Here is a 15,664-nt window from a genome sequence, read left to right as displayed (position 1 = left end):
GTGTCTGGAACGAGCTGCCAGAAACCGTAGTAGAGGCGGGTACAATTTTCTCTTTTAAAAAGCATTTAGATAATTATATGGGTAAGATGGGTTATAGAGAGAGATGGGCCAAATGCAGTCAATTGACACTAGCTTAGTGGTTAAAAACTGGGTGGCATGCACAGGTTAGGCTGAAGGGCCTGTTTCTGTGCTGTAAAACTCTATGACTATATGGCATTGGATCCAGTTCGGAGGAGGCTCACCAGATTGATTCCGGGGTGAAGGGGTTAACATATGAGGAGAGATTAAACAGTTTGGGCTTCTACTCGCTGGAGTTTAGAAGGATGAGGGGGATCTGATTGAGGTATATAAAATATTAAAAGGGATTGATGAATGTAGACCAAATGTTCCCCCTGTGGGGAATCTAGAACAAAGATCATGGATGTAGTTTAAGAGTTGGTAGATTTAAAACTGAGATGAGGAGGCACTGTCTCTCGCAGAGGGTGGTGACATTATGGAACTCGCTGCCCCATAGTGTGGTGGAGTCTGAATCATTAAATGGTTTCAAGTCGGAGATATATATATTTCTGATTTTAAAAAATGGGTTAGGGAAAACGGGAGGGAGGTGGCTTTGAGACCAGGAAGAGATCAGCCATGATCTGTTTGAGCCTGCTCCACCATTCAAAGGGTTAAATTGCCTACTTCTGCTCCTAATTCCTATATTCCTACCCAGCACAAAGAAAGAAGAATGTTTTTGGAGGTTCATCATCTCTGCCCTTGGACATCATTGTAGGCGTTCTTCAAAGTAGTGTCTGGTCCAAACACCTTCAGCTGCTTCATCTTCCCTGCATCAGAAGGTCTGAAAGAGGATATTTGCTAATCATTGCACACTGCGCAGTTTCATTCACAACTCCACAGATCATGAAGGTGTCCAAATACAATCAAATCTGGGGCAACCTCTGGCTTTGGCTGGTAATCGTCAAGCAACCTCTGCACCTCAAGTGCAATGCAATGATTGTCTTTCTTCAAAAAGAGAGAATCTAATCATTCCCCATGCATTACCATTCTTGAACCTTCCACCATCAATATTCTGGGGTGTCACCCACTTCCTGTAACTTGGCTGGCCCAGCTGCATAAAAATGGTGGTTATTTGAGGTTAGAGGCTGAGTATCCTATAACAAGTGGTTCACCTCCTTACTTTCCCCAAGCCTTTCCACCATCTACAAAGCTTGAGTCAAAAATCTGATGGACTGTGTTCCATTTACTTGGATTAATGCAACATCCACATCACTCAAGAAGCTTGTCGACATCAAGAACAAAGCAGCCTGCTTCATTGGCCCCCACCGACCAGATATTCATTCCGGCCACCACGATGTGGCTTCATTATCTCGTATCTAAATGGTAGTAATGCAAGGCTGATTCCAAAGAAGCTCCCAAACCCATCAGCTCCATCAACTAAAAAGACAAAGGCAGCAGGTACTTCGGAACACCATTGGCAAGTTCCCATCCAAGTTGCACAACATCCTGAAACATCAGAAATATATTGCCATTCTGTAGCGAGCTAAAACCCTGTAACTCCCGAACAGCACTACAGGAATATGTTCACCACGTGGACTGCAGTGTTCAAGAAAACGGCTCGTTACCACCACTGAGGGCAATTGAAGTAAGATAATAAATGATGGCCTTGCCAGTGAACCCAGCAGCTTGTGAACAAATTAAAAAAGTTACTGATCATAATATCTCAAGTAAATTGTGATGGCCAAGCGCAATCCACAAATGAGCCCTGGCACCCATATTCCTTACAATTTTTATATCTCCTGAATACATCTGCGCCCCGGCTTCGAGAAAGTTCCTAGAAAGATTGTATGGTTTTGTTTCCTACGATGGAATAACAGTCTTAACTTGAGAGCATCAAAATGAGAGTCTGCCATGCCTGCGTCCTCCTCGCACACCTCGACAGTGGTGAGTCCTGGACAGCATAGGCTAGGCAGGAGAAAAGAATGAACAATTTCTAATGTTAAGAAAACAGAAATAGTTTAATGGAGTTAGATGTGTATTGGTAAATATTAGAAATAAGATATAGTTTAAAGTAGATTTAATTCAATGTTTCTGTGCCTGGAAGGGTAAAAGCTGCAGTTAGAGACATGCTGGACAACAATGTTTATAAGTGTAGGGGTTATATGTGTGGCGGCGGACTGGCTAAAATCCAACTATATTTCTGTTGTTTTTCGAGAAGGCGAAGGCATGAAGAATAAAAAGGCATAAGCATAGCAACTGGGGACTTGTTAGTTCAAGAAGTTTTTGATAGCAGTTGGAGATGGACAGTGAGAGAGAAGGCCGCTCTCACAGCTATGTTGGAAGCAGTTAGTTTAAAAGGCTAGAGAGGAAATGTCTCTCTCAGCTTCATTAGAAGAATAACCATATGATGGAGTAATGGCTAAGAAAACAAGTGCAAAGATCCGCCGAGCAGCTAGTTTAAGGAAACTAGAGAAATGAAGAATAAGTTTTGAAGAAGACTGAAGGTTAAAGGTACTAGAACAGGGTACCGTTCAGCAAAAATGAAACGACTGCGAAGGAAGTTGAGGCACCAGAAGATATTCATGTTTGTGAGCTTCACTGCAGCCTGTGGAACAGAATTCAAATAATAATGGAAATCGGTGGCTGGATCTTGGATTTGTGTAAAAGCAATAAAGACAAAGGAAAACTGAAAGGTGCTGGTATAAAATACTGGAGTGGATATGCTGTTAAAAGTGGAATGGAAGCTTTGTTTAAACGTGTCATTTGGAAAGCCTGGCCTGGATTTCTGAATGCAAACTGCTGAGGGGGAATGTATTATTACAAGAAGATTTTAAAGCGTGTTTTTGGTCGTGAAATTTGGATACCCTCATAGTGATCATCTGGGGAGGATTCTGAGGAGATGTCCGTAAGCATTCACTAAGGGTTCTGAGTGAAGAGTTTATTTGCCCACAGTCATCTTGTGTGCTTAAAAAAGACTTGTGTCCAGTTTAAGGTCGTACACCAGGCCCACATGACGGTGGCCCGGATGAGTAAATTTTTCAGGCTGGAGGCCAAGTGTGCCAGATGCGCCGGTGGGCCGGCTAATCACGTGCACATGTTCTGGTCGTGCCCTAGACTTGGGTACTGGTGGGGATTGACAGACATCATGTCGCGGGTTTTGAAAACTGGGGTGGTAATGAGTCCTGAGGTGGCAATCTTTGGGGTGTCAGAGGGCCTGGTAGTCCAGGAGGAGAAGGAGGCCGATGTCTTGGCCTTTGCTTCCCTGGTAGCTCGGTGACAAATACTGTTGGCATGGAAGGATTAAGCCCCCGAAGACCGAAGCATGGCTATCGGACATGACAAGCTTTCTGGGTCTAGAAAAGGTTAAGTTAGCCTTCAGAGGTTCACTATCGGGGTTCACCCGGAGGTGGTAGCCATTCATTGACTTCTTTGCGGACAATTAATCGTCAGCAGGGGGGTGTGTATTGTAACATCATTCATCTTTTTCGTGTTTAATCAAAAAAAATTCATGTTGAAACTAAGGCCTGTGAATCATCTGTTCCATTTTTTTGATCCAGGGTTCCATTCTGGGATCTTCCCGTCCAGTTAGTTAATCGTAACACCATCTTCAATGTCTCCATTGTATTCTCAGCATCTCTTGGCAGGACTCCGCCTCCAAGATGCTGGAATGCAATAATTCTGTCAGCATACACTCCTTGCTAAACTATCAAAGTTTGTACTGGCCTGGCCATGTTCATCAGATTTTCTTTAAGGCCATGTGTCCGTAGATTTTCTTTACGGCTATATATACACAGATTTTCTTTATAGTAAACTGGCCACAGGCTCACAACCTCTTGGGCATCCAAAACTTTGCTTCAAAGACATCTGTAAGTGAGATACGAAGATTATTGAACTTTGACATTGACAACAAAGAGATGGTTGCTGATGGCTGGTTTTTGAAGACTGACTGGAAGAGGCAAGCAGAAATTAAAAGATCAGCTGGCTGAGAAGTGGGCCCAGAGTAAAGAGGCCAGCGAATCATGGAACTTCTCAGCTCACTTATTATCTTCTGCAGCAAATGCAGTAGAAATGCCGTGCCAGATTTGGGCTTCTGAACCACACCAGGCAATACAACACAGTTGAGCACCAAGGCACCAACCATCGTTTTGAGAGGGAAGGCTGCCCAATTGAATATGTATCTTCCATAAACTATTGTCTGTTCACCAGGAAATAGATATTTGCATTATGAATGCTCACAAATGTGTTTTTGAAAAAATATTTGGTCTATCAGCTAGGCATCTTAACCGTCCGACAGGGCGGCACAGTGGGTTAGCCCTATTGCCTCACTGCGCCGAGGTCCCACGTTTGATCCCGGCTCTGGGTCACTGTCCGTGTGGAGTTTGCACGTTCTCCCTGTGTTTGCATGGGTTTCGCCCCCACAACCTAAAGATGTGCAGGCTAGGTAGATTGGCCATGCTAAATTGCCCCTTAATTGAAAAAAATTAATTGGGTACTCTAAATTAAAAAAAAAATGTTATTCATCTGACTGGAAAGTGGAACATAAATTTTGACGTCTGTAGGCGGGTGGAAAAAGAAGCGCTCTTGAAATTCAGAATATGAATTGTTCAAGTACTACGGCAGAGTAGCTGAATAGCAGACATTTTTCAGATGGTCCTGGTCAAATAATGTCAATTTGAGCCTTCTTCCCTGTTGAGCAGCCTGACTGTACAGGAGGGGAGGAAGGAAGAGCAAAGGTGATGGGGGATTCATTAGATAGCTGCAGATCGTATATTGCCTCCATGGGGCCAGGGTCAGGGTTGGCACTTAACAGCCGCAGAGCATCATAAAGGGAAGGATGATAAGTCTGAGGTCATGGTACAATTGGTACCAACGATATATGAATGAAGGCTGAGGTCTTGCGTCAAAAATTCAGGGAGCTAGGCAGCAGATTAAAAAGCAGGACCTCTGGGTTACACCCAGTGCCATGTGCTAGCGAGTACAGAAATAGCAGAGTAGGGCAGATGAATGTGTGGCTCAAGAGTTAGTGCAAGAGGGAGGGTTTTGGATTCCTGGATCTCTGGAACCGTTTCTGGGGAAGATGGGACATGTACAGGTGAGACAGTCTGCACCTGAACCAGAATTAGACCAACATCATTGCAGGTGGGTTTGCTAGTGCTGTTGGGAGGAGTGCAAAATAGTTCAGCAGGGGGAGTGGACACAGCTTTAGTACAATAGGGGTACAGCATAATTTAGTAAAGGAACCAAGACTGCGGGAGTTCAGCCATGTTGAGTTCCAAGGGAGTACGGCAAGGCTGGATGGCCTCTACTTTAATGCTGGGAGTATTATAGATCAGACTGATTAGTTAAGGGCATGGATTGACACCTGGAATTGTGATCTTGTTGCCATCACGAAGATGTAGTTGAGGAAGGGGCACGACTGGAGACTCAACATTCCGGATATGGGATCGTCAGGTGAGTCAGGGACGGTGTAAAATGATTAATTAAGCAGTCAGTTACTGCAGTAAGGAGGCACGATACCTTGGAAAGTCTTCAAATGAGGCTGGGAGTGTATTATAGGCCCCCACGCAGCCAGTGGGCAATAGAGAAGCAGAAGTGCACACTGAGGTGTGTAAAAATAATAATAGGGTAATTGTATCAGAGGATTTCAACTTCCCCAACATTAATTGGGATAGTCATAGTGTAAAGGGTTTCCGGAGAGGGCAGATTTCTCAATGTATTTGGGAGATATTTAAAACATTCTTTTAGAGTAACCAATTTTGATTTTCCAGTTAAGGAGCAATTTAGTGTGACCAGTTCACCTGCCCTGCACATCTTTTTGCGTTGTGGGAGTGAGACTCAGACACCTGAGAATCAGCAAACTCCACACAGTGACCCAGGGCCGGGAGAGAACCCGGATCCTCGGCTCTGAGGCAGCAGTGCTAACCGCTGTGCCGCCGTGCTGCCCGGGAGAGTCTTTTATGTCAATTTATAGAAGGCCCAACAAGGGACAGCACTGTACTGGATCTAATTCTGGGGAATGAAGCTAGATAGGTGTTCAAGTTGGCAGTCGGGGGAGCATTTTGGTGATAGCGACCACAATGCAGTATGATTTAAGTTTTTTCTGGAAAAGGAAAACAGTCTGCAAATAAACAGTTTTGGATTTGGGCAAGGCAGATTTTATTAGAATAAGGCAGGATCTGGCCAAAATTGACTGGGAACAGCTTCTTGTGGGAAAATCTACAACAGAGCAGTGGAGGGTGTTCAAATTGGAAACGGGGAGAGTACAAATCCAACATGTGCCCTTCAGTGTGAAATGTAGGAGCAAAAAGCCCAGTCAACCCCGGATGTTTGGGAATGCTAAGGACTGGTAAGAAAGAAGAGGCTTTGAGGAGGTACAAAGGGAGCAAGTCACTGACGCAGAGGCATCAGTGGAGCATAGAAAGTGTAGGGGGAAACTTGAGAAAGCAAGAGAAGGCACGAGAAAGCATTGGTGAGTAGTATTGGAGTGAATTCCTAGATATCCTATCAGCATAGTGAGGGGAAGGGGATAGCCAGACAAAGAGTAGAGCCCATTGAAGACCAAGGGGGCAATCTATGCTTTTTAAAAAACCTTTATTGTCGCTAGTAGGCTTACATAAGAACTAGGAGCAGGAGTAGGCCATCTGGCCCCTCGAGCCTGCTCCGCCATTCAATTAGATCATGGCTGATCTTTTGTGGACTCAGCTCCACTTTCCGGCCCGAACACCATAACCCTAAATCCCTTTTTTCTTTAAAAAAAACTATCTATCTTTACCTTAAAAACATGTAATGAAGGAGCCTCAATTGCTTCACTGGGCAAGGAATTCCATAGATTCACAACCCTTTGGGTGAAGAGGTTCCTCCTAAACTCAGTCCTAAATCTACTTCCCCTTATTTTGAGGCTATGCCCCCTAGTTCTGCTTTCACCTGCCAGTGGAAACAACCTGCCCGCATCTATCCTATCTATTCCCTTCATAATTTTATATGTTTCTATAAGATCCCCCCATATCCTTCTAAATTCCAACGAGTACAGTCCCAGTCTACTCAACCTCTCCTCGTAATCCAACCCCTTCAGCTCTGGGATTAACCTTGTAATCTCCTCTGCACACCCTCCAGTGCCAGTACGTCCTTTCTCAAGTAAGGAGACCAAAACTGAACACAATAGTCCAGGTGTGGCCTCACTAACACCGTATACAATTGCAGCATAACCTCCCTAGTCTTAAACTCCATCCCTCTAGCAATGAAGGACAAAATTCCATTTGCTGCCTTAATCACCTGTTGCACCTGTAAACCAGCTTTCTGTTACTGTGAAAAGCCCCAAGTCGCCACATTCCGGCGCCTGTTTGGGTACACGAGGGAGAATTCAGAATGTCCAAATTACCTAACAGCACGTCTTTCAGGACTTGTGCGACGAAACCGGAGCACCCAGAGGAAACCCACGCAGACACTGGGAGAACGTGCAGATTCGGCACAGACAGGGACCCAAGCCGGGGAGAACGTAGGACCTTGGCACTGTGCCCACCCCAGAGAACATTGTTAGAGTGTTAAACGAGTACTTCACATCTCTCTTCATTTGGGAGAAGGAGGATGTAGGTGTAGAAATCAAGTGAGGGACTGTGCAGTTCTTGAACAGTTTGACATATGGAGTGAGGAGGTATTGGAGGTTTTGGTTTTGCGGGCTTAAAAGTGGGCAAATCCTCAGGCCCAGATGAGTTGTATCTCGGGCTGCTGTGGGAGGCAAAGGAGAAATTACAGGGGCTTTAACCCAAACTTTTAATTCCTCTCTGGCCATAGGGGAGGTGTCAGATGATTGAAGGCCAACTAATGTGGTTCCACTTTTCAATAAGAGTGGTAGAGATAAACCAGGGAATTACAGACTAGTGAGTCTCTCATCAGTGGTAGGGAGAAAATCCTGACGGAAAAATTTAATCTCTACTTGGAGTGGCAAGGTTTAATCGGGGCTAGTCAGCATAGCTTTGTCAGAGGGAGGTCATCCCCAATAATATGATTGAATCTTTCAAGGAGGAAACTTTTTTTCACCCATGTGGGTGGTGGAATCTGGAATGTACTGCCTGGGAGGGTAGTAGAGACAGGAAACCTCAACCTTTAAAAAGTATGTGGATGAGCACTTGAAATGTCATGACATTCAAGGCTCTGGACCAAGTGCTGGAAGGTGCAAATAGTGTAGATTTAGTGCAGTTTTTTCAGTGCAGACTCAATGAACCAAAGCGCCGCTTCTTTACTGTATGACTCTGATGGGCACCCTGTAGGTTTAGTTTTTTTGCACAGTAGGGAAGGACACCTTGTTTCGATCTTTCATTAGGTCAGAGTTCCCAGTGTTTGCTTCCCTCATGTAGTTGTGAAGTGTTTCATTACCATTTTTCCTGAAGGATGTGTCTTAGTGCTTGCCGCAGTTCTTCAGGTACAGGCAAGTGTTGGTTACATTCTTCATTTGCGATTGTGTCTGTAACTTGCCAATTGTAGGAGATAGAATTTGAGCAGAGAAGCCTGAGATGAGACCTGAAAATTGAACTCCAGATCTAATCTCAAAATGTATTTGCACCAGCTATGTCATGTAATTTCAATTACATAGAGATTGTTAACACGTGATCACCACTAAATATAAACTTAGTTCCTTTTTTATTTTTTAACATGGAATGTGGTATATTTTAATTGACAAATTATCCCCTCTCTCCCACAGCTCATGGCGATGGTGCCAAAAATCCACTTTGTTTACCCCATCAGCATAATGTCTGCTTTCTACAGTGACTTTATGAATTCAGCTCAGAGCTTCTTCACCTCGTGGACCTTCTACTTGCAAACTGATGATGGCAAAGTGGTTGTATTCCAGGTAACAGTGTAGCACTTTTTAAAACAAAAATTAGAATACCCAATTCTTATTTTTTCAATTAAGGGGAAATTTAGCATGGCCAATCCACCTACCCTGCACATCTTTGGGTTGTGGGGATGAGACCCACACAGGGAGAATGTGCAAACTCCACCCCAGACCTCAGCGCCATGAGGCAGCAGTGCTAACCACTGCACCACAGTGCCGCCCCGGTAACAGTGTAGCACTTTGAGCATTCACAGGCACGGTTCCAGCTGAATACCCCATATCTCTGACCTACTGTGAAAAAGGAGGCCCAAAAGCTTACAAGCTTGGGACAAGATCAAGACACTTGTGTCTGGTGCACCGTTCACATCTATCGTCCACCCCTGAGAAGGACCCAGTCAAGGGCACCCCCGTCAGGTGGGCCCTGTGCACCACCTTGAACTGGATCAAGCTGAACTTCGCACATGAGGAGGTGAAGAGCCTCCACATCACCCCCACCTTCCAAAAACATGGCCCTAAACTTCCCCAATCCCTCCCTTCCCCATGCCCTAAACAAATCAGAGCCAACAGTGACATGGAGCCTGGTTTAAAATGCTGCCTAAACTGATACCAAACCCTCAAAGTGGCTATCACCAACACGGATTCTGAGTGAAACAAGTGGGATAGTAACTCTGGCCCTCAGAACCGACCCTATGCACAATCGCTCCTTAAGCCACCCCCCACACCGTAACAATATTTGCTGCCCAATAGCAACATAACAGATGAGGTAATGCTAACCCCACCAACTGCCCATCCTTTTGCAGAAATATCCTACAAGCCCGAGGGGTCTTAGCAACAAAAGTAGCAATAATTTATTGACCCTGCAAAAGTAAGATTGGGAGTCACTGAAACAAAAACCTCAAGAATATTCATCTTCCCCATCTATACCCTTCCCAATGAGGTCAGGGGAGGGCATCACACCTTTTCAAGTCTGCATTCGCCCCATCCACCAGCCAACAAAAGGTTTATGAAGCGAGTCCCAATCTTGGGCCACCCGGATTCCCAGCTAATGGAAGCTAGTTCTGCTCCCCACCCCAGGGGGTTCACTGGAAAATATTCACTTTTGCCCAGATTCCACTTGTCCCTGCGAAGGAGTCAAAACTCCTCAGCAGCTTCATTATCTCTCCCACATTGGAGAGTGGGTCCGTGATATTTAGTAGCAAATTATCCGTATATAAGAACACTATGCTCCCTCCCCCATGCTCTATTACCCCTCCATCTAGTGGATGACCTTGACGCAATGGTCACTGGCTCAATTGCTAAGGTAGACAAAAACGGGGACAATGGATACCCCTCCCATGTACCCCTATTCAGTTTAAAATAGCTCCAGCTCAGGGCATTAGTACGCACAGTCGTGATGGTGGCCCTGTGCCATGATATAAATTTTTGTCCAAAGCCAAAACTTTCAATGATTTCAATGGTAACCCCACCAAATGCTTTCTCATCTGCCATCGAAATGATCACCTCTGGCTTGGGGCTCACAGAAGGTGTAAGCATACCATTGTGTTTTAATGTTGCAAGTTGAAACTTAAACTGTAGTAAATCTTTTCTCTTTGCTCCACCCCCATTCCAAACAAGTCTGAACCTGACGTACAATTTATGATTCCACAATTTGAGGTTCAAACAGAAAATGTAAAAGAAACATCTCGGGCATTGCCAGGTAAGCCTTTCCTCCTAATCTGTGACAAATTCCCATTGTACAGTAAGGTTATATTTTCAGGTTTGTGGCAAAGCAACTTTACTTATCTTTGCAAAAAAATAATTGGGGCTAATAATTGGCGAATGGTGGTGTTAAAACTTGAATTGCAACATTCTGATAATTAAAAACCTGAAATGCAACACACTGCTGTCACTGATCAAGCAGAGTAGGACCCAATCCAACAGCAGAGACTTAACACCAGTTTTATTTTTTTTATAAACTGGATTAATTACTGGTGACTCTGGCTAAATATAAAACCGACTTGAAACTTGCAAATCAGAATGTTGGAGTGTGAATCCAGGTTTGTACTATTTAATTGATTTTGTCCGGGTTTGTTAATGGTCCCCCTCCTTTTCATCTTATTATTATCTTTACCTCAAAAAAACTCATATAAACTAAACCCATTTATCACCCTCATCTTATCTCTAAACTCTCTTGCTATGTTGTTAATTCTCTCAGACCAATATTCATTTTTCCTTCAACTCTTTGCTTAAATCTCTCCAAAGTAGATTGCTGCTCTTCCCATGGCACTATCATGGTTTCATCAAAAGTCATTTATGATATTCTTGTTGACTATCACCATCCTCATTGACCTATCTACAATCTTTGGTACACTTCCTTTTTTTTTCTTTTTTAAAATATTAATTTAGAGTACCCAATTCATTTTTTTCTAATTAAGGGGCAATTTAGCGTGGCCAATCCACCTACTCTGCATATCTTTGGGTTGTGGGGGTGAAACCCACGCAAACACGGGAAGAATGTGCAAACTCCGCATGGACAGTGACCCAGAGCCGGGATTGAATCTGAGACCTTGGCGTCGTGATGCAGCAGAGCTAACCCTCTGCGCCACCCTGCAGCCCCAATCTTTGGTGCGCTCTCTTTTTTTTTAAAAAATAATTTTTATTGAAATTTTTACAAAATATAAACATCTTAACTCTATTAACAAACAACCGTGGTAACACCCCATGAACAATACCCCCCCAGCTTCAAGAGCAACTTCAAACAAAAGGAAAGAACAAAAACAAAAAACAAAAAAAAACAAAAGAGCACCCAGACAACGAAAGGGAAAGAGATAGCACCCTCCACAAACCCATGTGCACAGTTCTCCCTCCCCCCAATCCTTACACCCCCCCCCCCCCCCCCCCCCCCCCCCCCCCTCCGGGTTGCTGCTGCTGTCGGCCTATTTCCCTACCGTTCAGCCAGGAAGTCCAGAAAAGGCTGCCACCGCCTGAAAAACCCTTGTACTGATCCCCTCAGGGCAAATTTCACCCTCTCCAATTTAATGAACCCCGCCATATCAGAGATCCAGGCCTCCACGCTTGGGGGCCTCGCATCCTTCCATTGGAGCAAGATCCTCCGCCGGGCTACTAGGGACGCAAAGGCCAGAACACCGGCCTCTATCGCCTCCACTGCAACCCCAAAAACTGAGAGTCCCCAGCCTGGCTCGACCCTGGATCCCACCACCCTCGACACCGTCCTTGCTACCCCCTTCCAAAACTCCCCAACGCTGGGAATGCCCAAAACATATGGGCGTAGTTCGCTGGGCTCCCCGAGCACCTAGCACACCTGTCCTCTCCCCCGAAAAACCTGCTCATCCTCGACCCAGTCATGTGGGCCCTATGCAGCATCTTGAACTGTATGAGGCTAAGCCTCGCACAGGAAGAGGAGGAATTCACTCTCTCCAGGGCATCCACCCACGTCCCCTCCTCAATCTCCTCACCCAGCTCCTCTTCCCATTTACCCTTCAGTTCCTCCACCGAGGCCACGTCTACCTCCTGCATTACCCGGTATATGTCCGAAATCCTCCCTCCTCCGACCCACACCCCCGAAAGCACCCTGTCCCGTACCCCAGGTGGGGGCAAGGGGAACCCCTCCATCTGCCGCCTGGCAAACGCCCTAACTTGCATGTACCGAAACATGTTCCCCGGGGGGAGCCCAAACTTCCCCTCTAACTCCCCCAAACCCGCGAACCTTCCCTCCACAAACAGGTCCCTCAACCTTCTAACCCCTGCCCTGTGCCAGCCCAGAAATCCGCCATCAATGCTCCCTGGGACAAACCGATGGTTCCCCTGTATCGGGGCCTCCATCGAGCCCCCCATTTCTCCCCTGTGCCGTCTCCATTGCCCCCAAATTTTGAGGGTAGCCGCCACCACCGGGCTCGTGGTATACCTCGTTGGAGGGAGCGGCAACGGCGCCGTTACTAGCGCCTCCAAGTTCGTGCCCACACAAGACGCCGCCTCCATCCTCTTCCATGCTGCCCCTTCCTCGTCCATTACCCACTTACGCACCATCGCTGCGTTGGCAGCCCAATAGCACCCACAGAGGTTGGGCAATGCCAGCCCCCCCCCCCCCCCCCCCCCCCCATCCCTGCCTCGTTCCAGGAACACTCTTCGAACCCTCGGAGTCCCATGCGCCCACACAAATCCCGTGATACTCCTGTTGACCCTCCTAAAAAAGGCCTTTGGGATAAGGATGGGGAGGCACTGGAACAGGAACAAAAACCTCGGGAGCACCGTCATCTTAACGGACTGCACCCTCCCCGCCAGTGACAGCGGTAACATATCCCACCTCTTAAACTCCTCCTCCATCTGCTCCACCAACCTTGTGAGGTTGAGCTTGTGCAGGGCCCCCCCAGCTCCCCGCCACCTGGACCCCTAGGTACCTGAAGCTCTTCCCTGCCTGCTTCAATGGGAGCCTACCAATCCCCTCCTCTTGATCCCCCGGATGCACCACAAACACCTCACTCTTGCCCAGGTTCAACTTATACCCCGAGAAACCCCTGAGGAGAGTATCCTCTCCAGCTCCAAATTCTGTTCACCTATCATTCCTCTCATCGTCGACACATTCTGGCCTGCAGTCCACCAGCAGCTCCAAATTTTAAATTCTGATTCTTGTGTTTAAATTTTTCATAACTCCATACTTCTACGACTCCTTCCAGCCCTCTAACTCTTTTCCTAGACTTTCTGTTCATTTAATTCTGTGCTCTATCCCCCACCATTGGTGGCTCTTAGTTATCTAAAACCCATGCTATGGAATTTCCATTTTAAATCTTTCCACCTCTCTTTTAAGATAACCCCCCCCCCCCCCAAAAAAAAATCTGTTACTTTGACAAGATTTTGGCCACCTCCTAGTATCCCCTCAATTAATTGTTCACTTTTATCCTGGTTATACCACAATAAAGTAACTTGGAGTTTTTTCTCTGATAAGAACTGTACTACATAGATGCATCCAAAGAGAAAATGCTGGAAAATCTCAGCAGGTCTGGCAGCACAGACACATACCACCCAGGATCATCTAAAGCAGTGCATCTCAAACTATCTGATGTGGCGTACCGGCAGTTTTTTTTTCAATGTGCCAGGGACCTGTGAGTGAAAGAAGCCAATCCAGGATTACTGTCTCTTTCTTTTCTGGAAACACTCCAAGTACCGGCAGACGATGGCTCGTGCACCGGCACCGGTACGCGTACCACACTTTGAGAAGCACTGATCTAAAGGATCCTGGAAAAGTCCCAAGAGGGCAGCTGGCAGCCAGGGACAAGGTGGACAAAGGGTCATCTGGTCTCGAAACGTAGCTCTTTTCTCTCCCTGCCGATGCTGTCAGACCTGCTGTGACTTTCCAGCATTTTCTTTGATTTCAGATTCCAGCATCCGCAGTGATTTGCTTTTATCCTATATAAATGCATGTTGGTTTAACTGTAATGCACCAAACTGACTTGGACTTGGGATATAGCTAAAGAATTTATCTGTATAGCCCTTTGCATTTCTGCACTGCTTGAATTCGTGTAAGTATTTTTTTTTTCATCTGTAGCTGACATGTCTTGTAGTTATCTTGTTTCTTTCTACTGAGCCATTATTGTGGTCATTGTTGTTCTGAGCTTCCCTCACTTTCTTCTAACACACATTCTACACGCGTCTCTGCACACACAGTGTTTTGAAATTGGGCCTCATCACCCAAATTATGAGTTCAATTAATTCTTCATTGATCAAAACCGGAGTTCCTTATCTTCTCTGTTGTCCGTTTCTAACCATCATCAAGCTTTAAAAACCTAATCATCTTTTCAGCTGTCATCAGTGTTGGTACCTTGAGCTATGAGTATTGACAAAGAATCTAGGCTGCCAGCAAAAATGTTACTAGTGTCGGGAATTCAGTACTGTGCCTGAAAACACTATTCTTCATCAATAGATCATATAGCCAAAGCCATCTATGATGATACTGGAAAAACTTTCAGAAAGGAACATGGAACTGGCTTATATTTGAAGGAGGGTCACGAGCAGGAATACCAGAGTGTCTTGGAATGTTTGTCAAAGTAGGTATTTTGGTGAATTGTGGCTCAAAAATCAAAATGGGAGATTGTGATGTGTTAGCAGTCTCAGAATTATTGTTTGTGGTGGGCTATTTAATGTGCGCAGAAATCAAATCCCCTTTACCTGTCTGAAGGGTTACGGAACCAAGGCAAGTAGATGAGTTAAGATGCATATAAGTCATAATCTAATTTGCTTCTGGGGGCTCCCTGTGGGCTGTGATTCCTACAACAGTGACTACACTTCAAAGATATTTCATTGTCTTTGTAGGGTGCTTTGGGATGTCCTTTGGTTGTGAATGGGGCAACATAAATGCTAGCCTTTTTTAAATTAAATAATGTAATAAGATATAGGGACTGAATTGCCCACTCTAGTTCAGATGCTGTGGAATCCAGTTGTAATTGACCAACTGAAGGATACTGATTGTTGTCCCATGATTGCTATAGAAGGGAGTGAAGTAAAGTCAGTAGTCTCAAATGGCCATTGGCTGCTTTCCCCTTTTTGAGGGAGAGAGCTGACTAGTGGTGATTTAATCTGAGGATCAGCGCACCTCAGGCGAGGGGCAAGGTTGAGAAGGTGACTCCTTCATGAATAACCTCAACTGAGCTAAAGGAGTAGAGTCAGGTGATAGTTTGTTCAAACTCTAGTAGTAACTGTTTTAAAGACAAATGCAAGCTCTCCATGGGTAATATGCTGCCAATACTCGCCTTCTGGGCTTACTTAGTTTGAACTTCAGCAGCCAGATGATCAGCAATGTCTATAAAACTGTCCCAGGATAAGTAACCACTTCAAACTGTT

General features: G+C 45.4%; 1 protein-coding gene across 1 annotated transcript in view; it reads left to right on the top strand.

The window, feature by feature from the left end:
- tmem59 (transmembrane protein 59) overlaps window positions 1–15,664 on the top strand; it is a 63,241-nt gene that overhangs the window by 29,466 nt on the left and 18,111 nt on the right. Inside the window, exons 4-6 of the mRNA XM_038794716.1 lie at window positions 8,696–8,845; window positions 10,445–10,526; window positions 14,748–14,871. Of these exons, the coding sequence (XP_038650644.1) occupies window positions 8,696–8,845; window positions 10,445–10,526; window positions 14,748–14,871 (356 nt within the window). The remainder of the gene's footprint in view (window positions 1–8,695; window positions 8,846–10,444; window positions 10,527–14,747; window positions 14,872–15,664) is intronic.

Source organism: Scyliorhinus canicula, chromosome 4, assembly GCF_902713615.1.
Source record: "Scyliorhinus canicula chromosome 4, sScyCan1.1, whole genome shotgun sequence".
In the NCBI taxonomy this organism is placed as follows: Eukaryota; Metazoa; Chordata; class Chondrichthyes; order Carcharhiniformes; family Scyliorhinidae; genus Scyliorhinus; species Scyliorhinus canicula.
The sequence above is the reverse complement of the archived record's forward strand: the minus strand, read 5'-3'. Positions and strand labels throughout refer to the sequence as shown.